Source organism: Arachis ipaensis, chromosome B8 (assembly GCF_059453495.1).
Source record: "Arachis ipaensis isolate K30076 ecotype BB chromosome B8, ASM5945349v1, whole genome shotgun sequence".
NCBI lineage: Eukaryota > Viridiplantae > Streptophyta > Magnoliopsida > Fabales > Fabaceae > Arachis > Arachis ipaensis.
In genome coordinates, this window is record NC_142443.1 from 56,466,193 (window position 1) to 56,487,018 (window position 20,826).

Here is a 20,826-nt window from a genome sequence, read left to right on the forward strand (position 1 = left end):
TTTTCTAATATTCCAAAGACCATTTTGGATACTCTGAAGCCCTCTCTTCTTATCTTTGAAGCTAAATAGTATCTTTTTTTATCCCAATATCAGTAACTACAATTCTTTGTAAATTTTTTTACATTTCCAATAAAATATTGCTACATGTTTTAAAGCTTATCTCTTTATCACTTATTATCTTTTCCACCAAATTCAAACAATCCTTCTAATATCCTAGCTCTTCCGGCTTGCACTACTAGAAAACTAGTTATTACAGACGGATATTTTCGACGGATTTTATCCTACGGAAATACAGAGGGAATTTCAGAGGGATTTTTTGTCGGAAAATAAAAAAATAAATTAGCATAAATTACAAACGGAAAAGGGAATCCGTCGATAATTCCGTCGAAAAAATTAATTTTTTTTCCGTGAAAAATGGTTACAAACGGAAAATCCGTCTGTAAATAAATAAACAAAACGCTGCGTTTTATTAAATTATTACAGACGGAAAATCTGTCTGTAATTTAAATTTTCGGTCGGAAATATCGAGGTAACCCTAATTTTATCACCACCCATTCACACTCTATTCACACTCATCCCTCGAACGTTTCCAGTAGCCCTCATCCCTCGAACTCTTCTCCTCCGGTAGAAGGTGGTGTCGCCGCCGGCGGGGACAGACCGTGGGTGCCCTCGTCATCTGGAGAAGCTCTACTCGGCCCTCTTCGCATCGTTCCTCCTCGTCTCGCCGTCGCACGAAGTTCTGAGTTGAGCTCGTGGCGTGCCGTCGCGAAGGGTTCCTCCCCTCCTCGCCATCCATTGTTTCTGATTCTCTGCTCCTCGCCGGTTTGTGATTTTGTGATTTAATCTCTGCTCCTCGCCTTCGTTGTTTTTGATTTTGTGATTTCATTTCCGATTTTGTGATTTAATCTTTGCTTCCTTTAATTCTCAAAGGTGCTTGATCTGTAGTTTTGCCTCTTATTTCCATCTCTCTCTCTCTCTCTCTCTCTCTCTCTCTCTCTCTCTCTCTCTCTCTCTCTCTCTCTCATTTTCTTAGTAGCCAAATAACTTGTTCTTGTTCTTGTTCAGGTAGTAGTTGCTGCGTGTATTGGCTTTGATGTTTGTGCAAAGGAGTTGAAGATTGACCAGCCTTGAAGTTTGGTAAATGTGGTGATTCATATCTTCAAAATTTGCTTCAGGTGCCACTCTTCACAGTTTTTCAATTTTTCAAACCTAATTTCTCTGTTTATTCTTTTGTTAATTGTTATAATTACTGTTTTTTATTTTTTATTCATATTAATTTCTTGTATTGTTTGCTTGATGGAGTATATTTTCTTTTACGATGATACGCTTTTTTTCTTTTTTTCAACTTTTTTATTTTCCGATTTGATTTTTGATTTATTTTGGGGTTGATGGATGATGCTGCTAATCACTTAACTTTACTTGATTCATGCATCCAGCCATATCCAGTGAGGGAAAGGTTTTGATGTTGTCATGATAGGTTTTAGTGAATTACATCATAGTTTGATTTTATTACTAGCTACTTGGGTTTGTGATCATCCAAGATTATCCCTCTCCATGTGAAAGAATAACTTCCTCGCAAATGAGATTAGGAGAAGACTCTTCCATTAAAATGACAGCTTTTTTCCAAATTGATATATTAAAATGACAAATTTCAGCATGAAAGTTAAATGCACCAGAGAATTGGCCAATTAATTTTAGATGCAAAGTGACCTAATCTCCTAACCTCATTTTATTGTGTTTTTTAGTAAAGTGTAGATCTAAAACACTTTGATATTAGAAAATACGCATTCAAATTTAAAGCCTGATAGTTTATTTCTAACACAGGTTGGAGAAGGTGGCACCCAACTTTCTGGAGGACAGAAGCAGAGAATTGCTATAGCTGATTGGGAGTAGCAAAGGTGGTTGAGAACGACATGTTTGTTTTGATGAACAAAGAACGAACATGTATGCTCTCTATGCTCCCATCCTTTTCATTCTCTCCTTCCCCTTTGTTTAATTTTGATTATTGCTTGTTCCCTACTGCAATTAAAAGGAAGCTAAGCTAAGTTAAGCTAAAATACTGTAAGTAATGCTTTATAATCTCTTTTTGACACTTTTTTTGTTGGCATTATGCTATATTTATTTATATTTTTTTTTGCTGTTGTAAAGATTAATTTTTTATTCAGAAATTGAATACTGTTGTCTGTACTTCACTTATGGATACTGCTTTGGTGTGGAGTTGACTATTGATAACATCATAGCTGAGTACTTCTGTGACAGATTCAATCTCAAGCTGCACACTGTTGGGATCATTGCTGCCAGTTTCGGATTGGCGAATCTTTTCTCCAGGCCCGGTGGAGGGTTCATATCTGATGCAGTTTCAAAGAGGTTTGGAATGAGGGGTAGGCTCTGGGCCTTGTGGCTTTGCCAAACATTCGCTGGTGTCCTCACCTATGCCAGTTGCTTCCTTGCAGATAGTCAGAGTTCAACAGCAACCACCTTAAGATGCTGTTTTGCTCTTAATAGGTACATAGTGTTTTGCTATTAATACGCTAGTTGCTCTTTATAGATTTGGGTTCCATGTTTCTTATTTATTTGTTTCTTTATTTACTTATTTGAAGTTTGAAATTGGATTGCAAGACAAGGAGAATGTTTGAGGAAAAGGGGTGTTACAGGTTACAGGCAGGAGAGACAGAGCCAAGCCTCTGCCATTCAAGATGGATTCTAGCGGCCCATGGGTCTTTGCCAGAGCTAATGAAGGGAACCCAAGAGTCAGATCCAAGTTTATTGCACCATGTTATTATATGAACAAGGTACTTACTCTCCTTCTTGCTTTTAAATTCAATTTTGACTATATAAAGGATTATTAACTGCTTCAAAGTAAGAGACTTAATATAATTTCATGACTAAGCTAGGTTTCTAAAATGGAAGTAAGAAATTATTACGTCTCTGCTGTGTTATATATTTCTCTGAATCTTCCCGAAAATAAAAGCAAACCAACCCATTGATCAAATTTAAATGTTTTTCAAGGTTCAAGCACGCAATGTATGTTTATCCATTTATTTTTATTATCTCTCATCAACAATAATAAGAAAGCAATATTTGAATTTGAAATCAATATCTACAATTTCATGCGGCCAGTAATTCATTTATTCATGATACTATATTACTATATTCCTAGCTAGTATAGGTTTAGTGTTCACTTGATTGCAGGGCTTGTTAAGTTATTAATTAATCGTACTTGTTCACTTGATTTCACTCCTTCTCTGTCTGCTGTAAGTTCTAACATAACCTTTTTAATAAATTGAGATCATAATATATATTTTCTAAATTAATTAAGCGAATGAATCTAGTCTTTAACCGTGAACACAAATAGTTAATTAGTTGTTGCTTGTATGATAAATATAGTACTCATGAAGCTACTTAATTTTAAGGATAATTTTAAGTTTTCTTCTCTCTAACATTCTTCTCTCCAAATTTTGTTGCTTTATTCTAATTATTTGAATGTGTTCTTGTTTGACAGTTGACTGAACAAAAATTGACGAGAAGGAAGGTATAAACTTTTCTTGTTTGAGGTTACTTGTTTGTTAGAGTTACTTGCTTGTTTGAGGTTACTTGCTAAGATTAAAGCCTCGCTATATGTATTTATTGCTGCAAATCAATGGCTTATTGAATTCTATTTTTGGCTGCAGTTTTTCTCATCAAATGGTTTTCCTTGCCCAAGTCTCTAATTTACAATGTTCTCTTTTCCTCGTGCTCTCTCCTACCAGGGAGCTAGCTCAACAAGTATGCTTCTTATCTTTTAATGCATAGGTTGTTGTTTCATTGATTTTAGGCTCTTTATCTTTCAAAACCAGTGTCGCACTTTGCCTATTGCTTAGTTCATTGAGATGCAGCATTACTGCATTACATTCAAATCTGTTTTGACAATAATAGATATTTCAATGTGTGTGGTAGCTTTGATTAAGTGTCTGCCTAAATGGAGTTATTCCTACTTAGTCAAAGGACTAAAATAAACATTACCTCCTTGTTATTCACATATAATTTTATATATTTGATGCAGCTTAATATTGATTAGTAATTTAGAATAGAAGCTTCTCTTTTCAATTAAGTTACTCAACTTCCCTTGAAATTTGATTATGCAGGGTCCATGCCTAAGCAAAGTGGGCACTACTGTTTCTTTTATTTAGTGATGGCACTACTGTTTCTTTTATCTCTTTTCCGTTCTTACTTTTCAGTGGGTTTGGTATGAATGTGAATATGATCTTTGCTTCTTTTTTTTTTTCTCTCTTGGTTCTTCAGGAATCCGACAATATCAGAGGGTGAAAACCAACGAGAGGTACTCTGCAGTTCTAATCTGATCAAGGCACTCATTTTATGTGAACTGTTTCAAACACTTCTAAAACTCTGCAGATTTGTGTTAGTTCCATTTTTCTTGAAGGTGAGGATATAAATATGAGCATTTCACAGGCTGCTGATTCTATTGGTTTGAAAGAGATACCAAGATATGAAGTTAAAATTATTGAGGAGGATGACTGGATGAAAGGAGCTCAGGTCAGTTTGCTTCTTGGTTTCTGTTTAATAGCTAACTGCTAATTGTTTGGTTTCTATTTAATAGCTATTAAATTTACTGCGTTCTTTACTTAGCATTCTTATTCGGGGAATGATCACTTATTAATATTATGGAAAACTGTCAGTGCGAGAATGTCTTTGGTGTACAGTAGAGTTCATTTTCATTCTTACTTTGTTTCCTTGAACATCTATGTGGAAAGCTAAATATTATAACCGTCTCTATCATATTCACATATTTTAACTGTCTTTTTTTGGTTAATTGACAGAACATATGACAGATATAAATTTTTAGAGACATTTTGATATGACATGTTCTGTACTTATTGGGCCTTATATAGGGTTTGGGGTTTAATTATTAAGTTAGTATGAAAGAGCATGTTATTGATGTAATAGAATCAGTTGAGAAATTAATCAAATGAGAGTTCAGGAAAGCAATTCTAGACCTTCTGCAGTTTCATATTCACCAATAATAGACCTTTTGCAGTTTGGTGCTGCCTTTGCCATTGGAGTCGATATAGATTCACAAGCAATTGCATCAGCATCTGAAAATGCTACTCTGAATAATATCATACCAGACAAGCTGCAACTGCACTTGATTGCAAGCCAAACTTCTTCATCTTGCAGGGATGACTGGCCATCTAGAGTTGTCGAATGAGAAAATGCTTTCGAGATAGACAGAGTCACTCACAAGGATAAATATGATGTGGTCATCGCAAACATACTTTTAAATCCTCTGTTAAATCTTGCTGATCAAATTATCTTTTCTGCAAAGCCGGGAGCAATTATTGGTCTCTCTGGAATCTTAAGTGAACATGTAGTTTAAATGTTCAATTAATTCTCATTATCGATTTTCTTTATTCGGAATACAGCTATCTCTTTGCTGCCAAATGCAGATTCTTGTTGGTGGAACTGCTTCGAATCACATTCTCCTCCTAAATTCATCTCCTTTGTTCCTTATGCAGGTCCAGAACTTATTACAGAAATATTTACTATTCTTAGAAGGCATAGAAGTGTCAAAAATGGATGACTGGGCCTGTGTGAGTGGCAGAAAAAGAAAGAATATAGATATCTGCTGATTCGTTGCTGTAGATACTTGGTTTAGGGGTTTAACTTTTCTCATCCAATCATTCTTTGCCGTTTTAATGCCACCCAGAATGTTTTACAAGAAGCAGCATGTTGATGATATACTAGGAATTATATTGACTTGCTTGTTTATAGTACTTTTATTTTAGTTTGATAATACAATGAATTTGTTTATTTTTTGAAATATTATAAATATTCGAATACAAATTAGATAAAAATTTGTATTAAATTTATATTTATTTTGTATGAAAATAAGTTTATTTTGTAATTAGAAAAAAAAAATTTTTACCTTACTGACGGATTTACAGACAGATTTTCTGTCTGTAATCAAAGTGTGAGATGATTTTCCAAAGTTCAAATTACAGACGGAAAATTCGTCGAAAAGTTCGTCGGTTTCGTGAAATGGATGGAGAAATTACAAAGGGAAAATCCGTCAGTAACTGGTAAAAATCCGTCTGTAATTTTTCGACGGAAAAAAAATCCGTCGGTAAATAATTTCCGACGGGGCTTTTACAGAAGGACAAAATCCATCGGTAATTTCGTCGGTAACCAAAAATCCGTCTGTAATAAGGACTAAATCTGTCTGTAAATCTGTCTGTAATAACTAGTTTTCTAGTAGTGTTGTTAAGCTTGATGATTTTTTCTTTTATATTGTTCATTTTGTAGGTTGCTAATCTCTTGATCGTTGTATATTTCAAGTCTCATGATAGCTTTGATGGTTTAGATGGTATATGAGAATTTTGTGATATACAGTTTGTGAGGTTTTATAGGTTAAAAAAACTTCCTATTAAAAAAAAAATCGATGCTCTTAGAGTACTCTCCTGTTGAGAGAAGAAGAGCTCTATATTAGAGTGTTCGAACTAGACCAAGTTCTTTTAGTTTCTGGAACTTACAAGAACAATAACAATTACGCATTAGACTCTATTTACATATTTTTTTGAGCCAAATTTTTTATTGTAGTCTTGAAAGTTACCTATGGAACCATTTACAAATAAAATACTGAGTTACGGAACTAATCTCTAGTAAATATAAATTAATAATGCATCAAGAATCCAATAGTAATCATAACTGAAAATACATGTTTGTACCTCCTCTTTTAGTCCTCTTTTGGTCAACACAAACAACAGAAAGCATGCCTATTCGATCAAGGTTCCATCTCTAGTTTTATTTTCTTCCTGCTTGTTACTAAATCTTGATAATTTTATGGGTATTATTTTAGTCTCTTCTCACATTAAATCATTAGAGCTTTCAACAATTTTCATTTGCTATAATGATAGTTATAAAACTTAGTGAACCATAACGATTCAGTAAGTGTTTGGGAATGAATCTTCCTAAATTTTTTTTATTTGAAAAGGTAAAGTGTAATTTATCACCAATAATTTTAGTTTTAATTATTCTGTTAGTTTTTATAATTTCGTAAAATTTTTAATTAGATTCCGATAATTTTTTTTCTTTTAATTGAGTCATTGCATCAATTTTTTTTAGTTGGGTTCTTATATAATTAAGCCAATTACTATAAAAAAAGATCAAATTGAAAAAAAAAATTTAGTGCAAAAATCCAATTAAAAAAATATATATATATAGGAACCTAATTGAAAATTTCGCAAAATTATAAGAACCAACAGAATAATCAAACTTTAATTTTATAAGTGGTACCAAAAAAAAAAAAACTTGAAAAAAAATATTTAAAAATTAAAGATGACACTTTACTCCCTCAATCAAAATAAAAAATTAAGAAAATTCATTTTCATAAGTGTTCTATTTTTAAATTCTTTCAACTAAATTGGGGATAGTGATTAGATTTTACCATAAAATATCATATTCGTATCCTTCTACCATTTATATATTAAAGAAAAAGACAATGCATAACCAGAATTAGTTTATAATAATTTGGTAATATGGATATTCATTTATTTTATTTCAGGTGAATTCATTGAAATCATATATAATTTATGAGAAATGTTAAAAAAATATTAAAATTTATTATTTTTAATTATTAATTAATTATTAATATTTAAAAATATGAAATAAAATATATTATTAGATTACTAAACTAAATAAATTAAACTAAAAATTTAAATTAATAATTAAATAATAATAAAAAATAATAAATTCTGATAACGCTTAACATTTTTAATAATTTATTGCTAAACCAAATGAAACATTCCAAAGCCAGATAGTATACATCAACACACATTTTATTCATCATAAACTTATATAAGCATATATAACAACAACATCCATGGTTATTCTCAGCCTCAACATAGGACTCAACTACATAGTACCTATCATCAATGCCATATATTTTTCCATCACCGGAAAACACACTTTATTTTTCAAGTGCTTTTCTCATAGCCAGAACATGATCATACACTTTCTTCTGATCAGGAAGTGTCTTGGAAACAGTGTCTCTTTGCATACACCTTTTGGCCCAAGCTATTAATTTAGGACACTCTGCTTCCATTTTGAAGTTGCCATAAGTCTCAAAGGCATAAAACCAACTGTAAAATGGAATTAGACCAATATCAAGGAACCCAAAAGTGTCACCCCCATAAAATGCTTTGTCTCCCAATATCTCCTCAAGTTGCTTGAAAATAGAAATTAATTCCTTCTTCCATGTCTCATGCTCTTCTCCTTCTGAGAGCCACATTTTTCTCCAAGTCTCATAGATCTGGGATCACAAATGGTAATTGATATTACTAAATTTATATAACTCATCAAAACACTAGAATTGTTGATTCTATTAAGCACAAAAGTAGTCATTCATATACTCTTCCATAATTCCTGTACTTAAAAGATCACATATTTCGCATCATATCATTATGTAATAGTATTAAAAAAAATTAAAGAAGAATATAAAAATTAATGAGTATTTTAAAAACTTTTATCATTAAATAAATAGACATAAATGACTTTTACATGTTGGAAAAAAAATTGCTAACTATACAATTTCTCAACCACAAAATGATGAGAACTAAAAATTAAGAGGAATAAAAACTATTAAATCTCTCGTCATTGAATCTGCAAACAAATCACAAGATAATATATCCTAGAACATCAAAGATCGGCTTGAGAATTCAATTTGTATGTACTTTGAATGTAAAAATATTTTACAACTTTTTACACTCCATACATAAATAATTATCCAAATTTAGGAAACAAAATAATAGAAACTATTAACTATATGCATCAAAACAAAGGTAAAAGAAGTCACCTTTTTGTCAATGAAATCAACCCAGAATCTAGCTTGAGCTTTCTCATAAGGGTCAGAGGGCATGATTGGATTTTTGTCATTCCAAACCTCATCGATGTACTGAACTATAATTGCAGATTCACAAATCGGTCTACCCTTATGGATCAGAACTGGAACCTGCTTATGTATTGGATTCACCTGAAGAAGAAAAGGGCTTTTACCCTTAATTAGATACTCTTCTTTGTACTCATAACTGACACCTTTTTCAGCCAGTGCAATCCTCACCCTCATACCAAACATGCTTGCCCATGCGTCTAACAAAACAACCTCTTCTTCCATTGTTGTTGGTGTTGTTTTGCAAAAGATTCACCAAAAAAGTAAAATGTTCACGAGGCCTTCTTTATGAATTATGATCAAGTTCCACTATTACAACTACTCCAATTATTGATCCCAATAGAGAGTGGAATCATTTTATAATAAAAAATTAATAGATAAGAGCTTTAGACTTTAGAACCATATGTAATTCTTGAACGTTCTTGAATTGACTTGCCTTTGGACTTAATACGTGTCTCCAGGAAAAACTAAAGAGGACGGTGTGCTTGACTGCTTGTTATATTAAGAGTCTAAGAAATATCCACGTAAAAATTAAAATATTTATCATTGTCAGAATTCTAGAAATCGTTATCAAGTATTTATATATATATTTTTATAAGTTTTATTGGCAAAGTATTCATCGTTCCAAAATTTTTGAATTTTGAAATAATCTTAGTGACAAAATATATATTTTTTAATTTTTTAATAATTTTCATTTAATTTTATTTATTAATTAATTTTTTATATATTATTTAATTTTAAAATTTATTTTTGATTTTATAAATTATTATTCTATTAATCATCATTTATATTTTTATAACGGTACCGTTAATAATTAAAAATAATAATAATAATAGAATTTTTATTACTAATTTAATTTCTAAACTTTTAAGTTCAGGATATTTTTATTGTTTTGATCCGTTCGATGAATAAACAAGAAAAAAAATTGTATTTATCGTTAATTCAATCGATTTAATTAGAAACCAATCGATTGTTAAGTAATAATATATGTGTCAAATAACTCAACTAAAAGTTAGTATTAATCGATTTAATAGAAAAAACCATCCATTGATTTTTAACAAAATTGATTGATATAGCGAAAATGATATATTAGATCTATTTCAAATATTACTTGGTCAAATCAATTGCTAAGAAAACTAATTGATTGTAATATTGTACAATAAAAAAATAATACAAAATTTCAAACCATAAAATTATATTTTTTTTATTATAATTTGTGAATATACTTTGAAAAATTATCAATTTGTAGGTCGATATTTTCAGTAAGATAAATTTAAATAAAAAGATGTAACAAGATGTGTTTTGTCGATTTTTAACAAATCGAAGGTGTAAACAATTCCTCTGTGCAAGTACTAGTTTTTTATAAGTGAATCAAAGTGTCTTCGATTAGACTAAATTTAAAGGATTAAAATACAGTAAATTCATAAATTAATAAATAAAATTCAGAAATTAACGTTTTGTAAACAATTTAAAGAAATTAAAAACAATAAGTTATTTTCTTTTAAAATAAAGGACTTCTTCATGTAAAATGGTAATGATAAAATACTGAAAACTAAATTCAACAGAAAAAATAAAGAAATATGAATAACACTTAATGAATAAGATTAAATAAAATATGAAGAATACAAAAAGGATTGAAATTAAAAAGAATAAGAAGAAGGTGGAAGGAACCCTACAGAAAAAGGAACTCTACAGAAAAAAGAAACTCGATCGCAAACTCAGGAATACGCTGGGATGTGAGAGTGCTTAGAGTGTTTTTCTGAGTAAAAGTTCCAACCTCTTTTCACTGAAAATCCCTAGTATTTATAAGCTACCCTTACATAACGGTCAATTAAAATTACATTAATTACAATTAATTATAATTAAAATAAATTACAATTTTGAAACACAACCGCCTTTGGTAACTGTTCCCGCTACATGATTATAGATATTCCCAATGTGATTAATTATCCACTCCCATGTGATTAATTATCCACTAACCTTCTCACTTCTTTGACCACTCGACTAAATCTTCGAAAGTCTTCCTTCAAATTGAATCTCCTCATCGATTTAACTTCTTCGATTTCGACAAAGCAACTCGGAAACAACTTCTGTGTCAGCAACTCCCAAGCTTAGCCTCCTAAACACATTTCCTCGAAAGCCTATATTCAATATCTTTCAATTCAATTTCTTTCAAATCGAAAATCAATTTTCGATCAACAAATTGCCCCTTGGATTAATGTGGTTTCCTTTAATATCATTATCGAAAAGCAAAGCACTTAATCCAAAAACATCAGTTTTCACATTAATAATAATTGTCATTAAAAACTTCCATTATCACTAGCCCACTCGACACGTCTCGCAAGAGTCACGCGCTCTCTCTTCACCATTCCATCTTCCTCAAGAAGTTACCTCTTTTTGCATCTTCTCTACAGCAACGGCTACAACAACACTTTAAAAACACCATTCTTACCTCCATTCAATTTTCCTACATTCCATCATTCCCTAGACTTTCTTTACAACCTCGAATTTCTTCACAAAACTTCCCAATCTAAGAATGGCTGGCTCTTCTTCACAAATCACTCCTTCTGACAAAGGCAAAGGCCATGCATCAATACCACCACCTCCACCAGCTCTTCGCATTCTCAATCAGATTGATGATGAAATCATTAACGACCCTCACATTCAATCCAGTGACAATAGGATTTTAATTCCTTTCACAATCGGAACTGACACACATTGCTTCCTCGGACCAATTGAATCTCTGGAAAAGGTGAACAAGAAGTCTCTTTCTTTCCCCAGTGCTGAAGGAGAAGATTTGCTGATAAACCAATCTTTCAACATTTCCCATTTTATCAACCAAAAGACGTTCAAGAACAACCCAAAAATCATCCCACGAGGATATGACTTTACAGCCTGGTACCGACATCTTGAACCCACCAAAAGTGCCAGTTGGGGAGCTTTAGAGATTCATGAACTGCTGAGACTCTCTCATTTCTCTTTGACTACACATTCTTGGATGATTGGGGCTGTTACATGCTTCTGGAACAGAACCACCAATAATTTCCACCTTCCTTGTGGAATGATTGGAATGTCTCTTCTCGATGTGGCCGCAATTACTGGACTCCCTTTCAATTTACCAGATTATACTTCTGAAATGCAACCTGAACGTCAATACAACATCGTTCTGAACAGTCCTTACAGTGAATTCATCGCCTATAACATGGGTAGAGAAGGTACTAAAATCACTGACAATGAACATGTAGCTTTCTTATTCTACTGGTTAAATGCAATCCTATTTTGCTCTCGTAGTGTCCAAATGTCAAAACTTTACCTCTCTTTGGCCATACTTATCCATGAAGGCAAAACTTTCAATCTGGCTAAGCTTCTCTTAGGGCACATCTTCGAGGAACTTGGCCAATTTGTTACTAACCTACGAGAAAACAAATTGATAAATGCAGGAGGCCCTCTATGGCTTCTTCAATTATGGCTCAATGCCATCTTTAAAAATTTTATGACCAAACCCGAAAGTAGTCAAACTGACAAATAGTATATTGAAGGGTTTCGATTGGCTGCATACAAACCCAATTTCCCGAATGCACAATCGGATGAGGATAGGTTTTGGGCTGTTTTCGCCCTTTTTCATTCTTGTAAAAATTTTGAAAATGAACAGCTGAATTTTACTCCTTTCTTACGTCGCAACCGAGGCCCTGCCTGGTTAGATTGTTTACTTTTTCCACACTCAAATGAAGGGAGTGAACTTCCCAAACGATGTTGGGCACATTTATTAGCAGTTCAGGCAATCCCACAGGATTATCTTTACAGAAAAAAGAAAAATTCAAGATAACTCTGTATGCTCCTCACCTATCTACCAGACAATTGGGATTCTCACAAGCCATTCCCAAACCTCAGCCTCGAAACGATACTCCTTTCTGTCACTTCCTTCTAACCACTCAAGAAGACTTTGACTCTTGCCTCGCCATGAATCAACAGCGCAGGGAACGTTTCAATTTCATAGAATATGAACGCAGTTCTTACATTACCAAATCATGTGTTGAATGGTGGGCTGCCTATTATGCTAGGTACACTCTTACCTTAGAAGACATTCAACAAACTGCAATCCAAACCACCCCTGTTGCTTAGAGTTCTCCAAAGAGAACTCACAAAAGGAAATCTGAAACTGCTCGACCACCACCAGCGAAAAGCAGAAAAACTCCTACTAAAACTTCTCAAAAGGTAACTTTATAATTCTTCTTTTTATTTAAGACATATTTCAACTTTTATCTTTTAAGTCATACTTAACTCTGGATTTCTTGTCAGTTGATACTACTTTCATCGACTGAAAGTTTTGAAGAAATCGAACCAGCCATCAAGGACACTCCTACTGCATCTTCCCATTCAGAAGATATAGATGATTCTGATTCTGGACCCCGATTGATCAGGACTCAGGTAACACGATTGTAACTACAAACTTTGTTTATTTAAACGTAAAATTTAAACTTATAAATGTGTACCTTTTATTCTAGCCTGCTCATGTCACTCACTCAGTCACTTCTATTAAAGAGCCTAACTCAATAATTTTCCCACAGCAACACGGTCAAGAAGAGTCAACATCCCAAGACTCGATTCAATTTTCAGGACCCAGAGTAATTCCAGCCACTTTTCCACTTTCTTCTCATACAACACAAATAGTAGATCCAACAACCAATCCTTAGCAACACTCCCCAGCAGAAACTCAAAGAATTGAATTGATCTCTCCGGACAATCAGATTATTTTTTCTGAAAAGAATTTAATAGTCCTTGATTCCAATTCTGCTTCCAAAGCTGTTGACACTACCAACTCAGACTCCTCCAAATCTAAGGTCTCAGAAACTCCACCAGAATTGCAACCAACACCTTCAGACTTGGCACAACTTTAAACTCCTCCCGGACCAAAACCAAGCACGTCAATCATCCCTACCACTCCATCAAGTGCTACATTGGATAACTTGACTTCTATTTTGGATAAAATCATCCAGGGGACCAAAGTGCCAATACCTGTTCCAGTCATCTCAAGTCCAGTTTCTACAAGACCTCTAATCGAATTGGATCCTGATATTCGGGAACAACTTCGATCGCTCTGATAAACCCATATTTTATGATATATTTTGTGCTTAATTTGAGTGATTTATTCAATCCTTTACCCACTTATTCATATTAATTGCATGGTTTTACTTCTCCTTCCTTATTATGTGATGTATGTGAAAGACATGTTTCCTATGCTTTAAAATTAATTATTTTAATTGCCTTTATTTCCATTCGATGCCGTGATCAATGTGTTGAGTAGTTTCAGATCTTCTAAGGCAGGGATGACTCAAAGGATGGAAAGGAAACATACAAAAATAGAAGGAAAGCACAAAACAGAGTCCTTGAAGAAACTGGCATCCACGCGATCGCATGGACGACGCGATTGCGTGCCAAGCGCGAAGAAGCAGCGACACGGCCACATGACTGACGCGACCGCGTGCCTTAAGCAGAACGCACATGACGCGGTCGCATGACTGACGCGACCGCGTGGCAAGAAAAGCTCCGAATGACGCGACCGCGTGACCCACGCGGACGCGTGACAAAGGCCATGCACCAGAAATTGCAGAAAATGCTCCCAGCGATTTCTGAAGCCTTTTTTGGCCCAAATCCAAGTCCAGAAGGCATAGACCAGAGGTTATGAAGTGAGGTAATGCATCCATTCAGGGAGAGCTCGCCAATTTTTGCTTTCCATGAATTAGATTTAGTTTAGAGAAAGATTCTCTCTCTCTTTAGGATTAGGGTTTAGATTTAGGATTTTTATTCACTTTCAGGATTATCTCTTTGATCAGGTTCAATATTCCTTTTATTTACTTTTGCAAGCTACTTTATGAATCCTTTCATGTTACAGATTATTTGAATTAATGTTATTTGAGGTATTTCAGTTTAATATTGATTTCTCTTATTCATGCTATTGTTACTTTTACTCTGAAGACATTTTTATTCCAAGTAGATTTATTTTTCTCCTTTTGGTCTTGGTTAAGAAATCAGTAACTCAGGAGTTATCCAATTCAACAGCATAATTGATAATTGTTATCTTTTTTAATTGAATTTAACTTCCATAATCCCAATCTTTTCTTAAGAAATAAATAGGATTTGAAGATCAAACCAATTAATCCCTTAACCTTCCTTTATCTGAGTAAAGGTTAACAAAGTGGAATTAAGATTCAACTTTCATTGTTATTGATAAGGATAACTAAGGCTGGACTTCCAATTTCTCATACCTTGTCAAAAGTTTGCTTTGCAGTTATTTATTTATTTTAGTTTCCATTTAATTTACCCGCCATTAAGTTATTTGTTCCTCATTCTTGAAACCCCAATCTACAATCTCCATAACCAATAATAAGAACATACTTCCCTGTAGTTCCTTGAGAAGACGACCCGAGGTTTAAATACTCGGTTATCAATTTAAAAGGGGTTTGTTACTTGTGACAACCAAAACGTTTGCACGAAAGGGATTTTTGTTGGTTTAGAAACTATATCTACAACGCGACTATTTTTATGACATTCTTTACTGGCAAAAATCTCGCTCGTCAAAATGGCGCCGTTGCCGGAGAACTCCTAACGTGTGCCTTATTATTGGTTCTTGTAAATATTTTTCTTTTGCTTGTTTATTTATTTTTGTTTTCCCTTTTTATTTTTATTTGCTACCATGAATTCTCACCCCCTCGCTTTGAGTTTGGTTCTAATTTTGTTGAAGAAAATAGAAGTTACAGCAGGGATATGGGATCGCATCAAGGTCAGACCAATCAAGGATGGATGGAGCCAAGAGGATCTAATCACCCCTTTAGGCAACAACACCCTCCAAGATATCATGGACAAAGACCATTCTACAATGCATATCCAGCTGATAGATATGGTGGACAACCTTGTAACTACCGACAAGCCCCACCCCACGCCTGTAGACCATCCTCTCAACATAACCCCGAACCACCACACTCACAAGCTTTTCTTCACCATTCGCCACCACATGATCCCTATTTACCCCATTTCCAATCCAGTCACTCCCAAGCACCACCACTTTCCTATGTATCATGTCCAAATCCATCACCCCGAGAATCAGAGGTTCGCCTCAAGGAAATAGTAAATAAGCTTCAAGCAACCATTCGACAACTGGAGCAAGCAGTAATTCAATTAGCTTCTAGATGCTCGAACATTCAAGGACCAACCACAGCCCCATGTGGACAATCTAATGAAGAGCGTAGCATGAAGGAGATATTAGAAACTCCAGTGGACAAGACAGAGCATGAATTCGTACTCGAACAAGTAGAAGAGGCTGTCATTGTACAAGAAGAAGAGTTGGTTGAAGATCTAGGAGACGCAGAACCCCCATGGGAATCCAGAGCTGAGGAGAAATCCGTCAAGGACATTATAGTTAATGCTAAGGAGGATAGAGCACAATCCCCAAGGCAAGTCGTTTATAAAGAATCAGACGGAATAATCCAAGAAGTAAATTCTCTTGATGATGATAGTCACAAGTCAAGTTCTCTTAGTAATGAACTTGCATCTGCAAGTGAGTTCTCTGAGATCGACGAATCTTCTCCAATTGAATACGAGGATGATGCAGAGGTAGATTTCTCTCAACCTCCAATCTATGACTCAAGTGATGAGGAAGACGTAGAAGACTTTGACCAGGGTGATGATGCATTTGAAGAATCTTGCGAAGAAGTGGAGGAATTCACAGAAGATTACTAGGGAGCAGAACTTACAGAACCACCAGAAACACCTTCCCCAAGGCCATTACCACCCAATACAAGCTTCAAGTGGGTACAATCCTTAACTTTTAACTTTACTTTCTCACTTGAATATGGTTTGCTTGAAACAGATGGCCAGCTTAGAGCTCTCTGTGGCTTTAAGAGTAAGAGGGAAATGGCTCGTACTCAGAGCTAGTGTACAAGGTTCAATAAGGTTCCACGCTTCAAATCGAAGTGCACAGATTGGTATCATGCTCAATTAAATGGATCTCGGAAAACGTTTGGTCACTATGGTGAGAATCCACTTTCTAAACCGCCCGGATGAAAAAATATAGATCAAAATGGAGGCGGATTTAAAAACAAGGCTTGGGATCCAGGAATCTATTCTGACATTCGTCACCCCGGGAGCCTGAAAATCTGTTTGAAACTGCTCAGAAGCTTTACATGCCTAGTTTGGGACCCCGGAGGCTATTGGCATTCCAAGCACTGGTGGAGATTTCTAGATGAATTTAAACACAAGCCACCATAACAGGAAGCTCTTCAAATGTCCAACTTAAGGACTTTAACTAAAAGTGCTAGGTGGGAGACAACCCACTGTGGTATGATCGTTTCTTTTGCAATTTTAATTTCATTTAGTCTTGTTTGTTTTTGAGTTTTATTTTATTTTATTATTAAACCTGGAATCATGCATAGCATTCACATTAAACATTGCATTCTGCATTCTGCATAAAAAAAAGGGTGCGCGACGCGACCGCATCATCCATGCGATCGCGTCAAATAGCGAACTACACTTCCCACGCGACCGCGTCATCCACGCAGCCGCGTGACCTAGAGATCGGCGTAAAGATCCAACGTCCAGAAAGTTGGGCTGGAATCGTGCGGCCATTGTGCGTCTAGCACAAAATGGCCCACGCGATCGCATGCCCCATGCGATCGCGTCACTTGCACACAATCAATCCCACGCGACCGCGTGAGCGACGCGACCGCGTCACATGGATAGCACGAACACACCCAAGGAGACAGAGAGTTACACTGAAACGACGCTGGATTCATGCGTTTAGCACAAATTCCAGCGACGCGATCGCCTGCCCCATGCGATCGCGTCATTTACTCTTTTTGCCCTCCGCGCGATCGCGTCATCCACGCGATCGCGTCAACCACCTTTTTCGCTCCAGCCACGCGACCGCGTGCCCTATGCGGCCGCGTGGATTCAAAAATATAACCCCCCCAGTCACGCGAAACCCCATCAGTCGCGACACCCCCCAACTCTTCTTCTCCCTCTCTTCTCCCCCAACCCTCAACCACCACCACCCAGCCACCACCGCGCCACCACCCAGACGCCGCCGACCACCTAGACGCCGCCGCCACCCACCCCCTCCCTCCTTCCCCCTTCTTTCTTCCTCCCTCTTCTTTCCCCCTCCTCCCTCGCCACTGCTCCCCTCCGCGCCACCACCCACCGCCGCCAACTGTCCCAACCGCAACCCCCTTCCACCAGCAACACAACCTCTCTCCCCCCTCTTCCCCCTGCCCCGAACAGCTACGCCGCCGTGCCCACCACCGCCAGCCGCCGTGCCCACCACCGGACGCCACCATCATTACCACCCCCAGCCACCTTTCTGCCTATTCTCATTATTCGGCCTTCCAGGTTCCGCAACACGCAGTCCCTTTTATCCATTCGTAGTTATTCTTATTTTTCCGTTTATGTTCATGTTTAGGCTAGTTAGATATGCATGTTGTAGTGGATTTTAGGTTGTTAGGCAGCCTAGGATGTGGTTAGTGGATTTAGGTCTGTTTATTTGCACTGTTCTTGTTTCTGTTTTATCAAATCTGCAATTCTGTTGTTGCTGTGTTCATGTTCATATGCTGTACTTTCCTGCATTTACTGCTATTTACATTGAACTTTCATGTTTATATTCCGTATATGTAATTGCAAGCTTTAATTTGGATTCATATGAACTGCTTGATTACTGTTTATTTTCTGGGAAAGTCCTATTTTAGCCGGAATGCTGCCTAAATTTTTGTAAAATATTTCTGTTCATGTCTTGGTTTTGGCATTTTCAACTGTGCTTTCCTATAATTTCACCAAACCAATTCATAAATGCTTAGGCACGCATTCTTATTTTCTTTGATCTCCTGGTTCATAAATCGCAATTTTGATGTTTGATTCCTATTTTTGCTTTCTTTATCTCTATTTGAATCATCATCAAACTATTTTTACTTGTTTGAATATGAGTTACCTATAGCTTCTACATGTGATTACTTGTTACTTGGACTATTTTCATTATGCCTCTTACTTTAACCCATTTTCACTAACTCACTAATTTTAACTCTAACCAACCTAACCTTTTCAAAACTTCTTTTTTCTTGCTTTTCTTTCACTTTCTTTTAACATTCTAACCAAAGCGTGATGTTAATTTTTCTATTTAACTTGCATTCAATTACATTTTGGATTGTGTTTTCTTCTTTTCAGACTTTTCACTCATATACAAATCCTAAATGCACATTTTACTTAACTCATATTCATTATCCTATTGCTCCTTTGCCACTTTGTGTTTTCTTTGATTAATTGCCTATTTGCCTTCCTATTTTTATTATATCCTGATTTTCTGTTTTTCAGGATGTCAGATTCCCAGAGAAAGGGAAAAGACAAGGCCACTTCTGGCAAAAGGAAAAGAGGAGAAGCCTCCGTGTCTATCATCGACCTCATGCATGATGCCTCCTCGCGGGAGAAAGCCTTTACCCCGCAGGAGAAGGCCGACCAGCTACTTCCCGCCAATGACTCAGTAAAGTTTGCAAACCGATACTGTGAGCTGAGGTATCCGGTGTTTGCAAACTCCAGGAACCTATACCTGGAGCGGACTTTGAAGATCCCAGAAGAACTCCAGCAATATACCTCTGATCATATCAAACAAAGAGGTTGGTTCTTTCTGGAGAGACCTCTGACTGAGGTTAATGCATCTTGGGTTAGGGAATTCCACTGTAACTACTTCAAAACTTCCCTAGATGTCGTGAACCTCAGAGGGAAGCAGATTCTGGTTACTGAGAAGGCAATAGAAGAAGTTCTGAAGCTTCTGCCTAGGACTGATCAGACAGATGGCTATCAGAAAGCTGAAGAGGATATGCGCTTTATAAAGTTTGACTGGGACGCAGTCAAGGCAAGGATCGCCCTTGACCCGACAGTTCCTTGGATCATGGGCCAGACTACCTGAATGATGAGGCTCGGCTTTGGCATCAGATATTCAGCAACTACATCATGCCGAGTACTCACGAGACTGAGATACCAGCTGCTATGATCACCCTCCTTTGGTGTGTGATGAAGGGCAAGGACCTGTACCTGCCACGTTTTATCCGGCACTATATGGCCAGGGTCCATGTCTGCGGCACTCTTCCCTTTCCCTATCTGGTTACACAGCTGGGCCGTCGAGCTGACGTGCCATGGGAGGATGCTGATGAGAGGCCACCTGCTGCAGAGTGCAAGAAGCTTATCCCGCACAGCAGGAACTTCCTGGCCTTGGGCTACAGACCTCCATTCCTGACTGCCACTGCTGATGATACAGCTACACCATCTGCCGGTCCCTCTTCCTCCACTGCTGCACTACCTACCCCTGCCACCACCACTGCACCTCCACCTGCCACAGAGCATGTCTATCATCTGGTGCACCGCTTGTTTCGATGACTTGACCAGATGGAGCGTCGCAACAAGCGCCGCTATGAGCACCTGAAGCTGATGATACGATCCGGCGACATCTCCTCCGAGCCTGACACACCATCCGAGGCATCTGAGGAGGAAGCGGATGCACCCGAGGCAGAGACCCATCCCCAGGGAGAGGCAGAGCAGGCAGACACCCAGCAGGCAGCACCCTATCAGATCCAGGCAGCAGATCCTGAGATCCCCATTCAGACAGTCCCTCCTCTCCAGCAATCGGACATTCAGCCAGCCACCACAAAGACACCAGCTACCATCCCTTCCAGTGATGACACCCCTTCACACCCTGCTTGAGTGAGCATCAGGGACGATGCTTCATTTTAAGTGTGGGGAGGTCGCCATCTCTGGCGTATTATCTTGGTGAACCACTACAGACTCTTTTTCTTTTATTTTGGATATTTTTCTGTATTTTTCTCTTTATTTTTATTTTTATTTTCTGAGTA

The 20,826-nt window shown here is 36.5% G+C and overlaps 2 protein-coding genes and 1 long non-coding RNA gene across 3 annotated transcripts; 2 read left to right on the plus strand and 1 right to left on the minus strand.

Annotated features, from left to right (window-relative positions):
* The first annotated feature begins 685 nt into the window (after positions 1-685).
* LOC148548193 (uncharacterized) lies at positions 686-1,938 on the plus strand. The gene is made up of 3 exons (XR_015896515.1): positions 686-822; positions 1,066-1,175; positions 1,825-1,938. It is a non-coding gene; the product is annotated as an uncharacterized LOC148548193 (long non-coding RNA).
* Positions 1,939-3,716: 1,778 nt separating this feature from the next.
* On the plus strand, positions 3,717-5,206 carry LOC107612972 (uncharacterized). The gene is made up of 5 exons (XM_021109474.2): positions 3,717-3,765; positions 4,125-4,142; positions 4,282-4,318; positions 4,404-4,533; positions 5,036-5,206. Exons 1-5 carry the CDS (start codon positions 3,717-3,719, stop codon positions 5,204-5,206), a joined length of 405 nt encoding a protein of 134 aa, XP_020965133.1.
* Positions 5,207-7,752: 2,546 nt separating this feature from the next.
* Positions 7,753-9,411, minus strand: LOC107612971 (glutathione S-transferase 3). The gene is made up of 2 exons (XM_016314776.3): positions 8,849-9,411; positions 7,753-8,305 (listed from the first exon to the last, which is right to left on the minus strand). The coding sequence occupies exons 1-2, from the start codon at positions 9,164-9,166 to the stop codon at positions 7,964-7,966; spliced, it is 660 nt and encodes a 219-aa protein (XP_016170262.1). The 5' UTR covers positions 9,167-9,411; the 3' UTR covers positions 7,753-7,963.
* Between the last annotated feature and the right edge of the window lie 11,415 nt (positions 9,412-20,826).

What these genes read in the sequence shown, in the direction of transcription:
- LOC107612972 (XM_021109474.2), top strand. Translation starts at nt 3,717, where the DNA reads ATGTTCTCTTTTCCTCGTGCTCTCTCCTACCAGGGAGCTAGCTCAACA. An exon ending in AGGGTGAAAACCAACGAGAG is followed by an intron (nt 4,319 to 4,403) that starts GTACTCTGCAGT and finishes GATTTGTGTTAG; the next exon opens with TTCCATTTTTCTTGAAGGTG. An exon ending in ACTGGATGAAAGGAGCTCAG is followed by an intron (nt 4,534 to 5,035) that starts GTCAGTTTGCTT and finishes GACCTTTTGCAG; the next exon opens with TTTGGTGCTGCCTTTGCCAT.
- LOC107612971 (XM_016314776.3), bottom strand. Translation starts at nt 9,166, where the DNA reads ATGGAAGAAGAGGTTGTTTTGTTAGACGCATGGGCAAGCATGTTTGGT. An exon ending in TTGATTTCATTGACAAAAAG is followed by an intron (nt 8,306 to 8,848) that starts GTGACTTCTTTT and finishes TTGTGATCCCAG; the next exon opens with ATCTATGAGACTTGGAGAAA.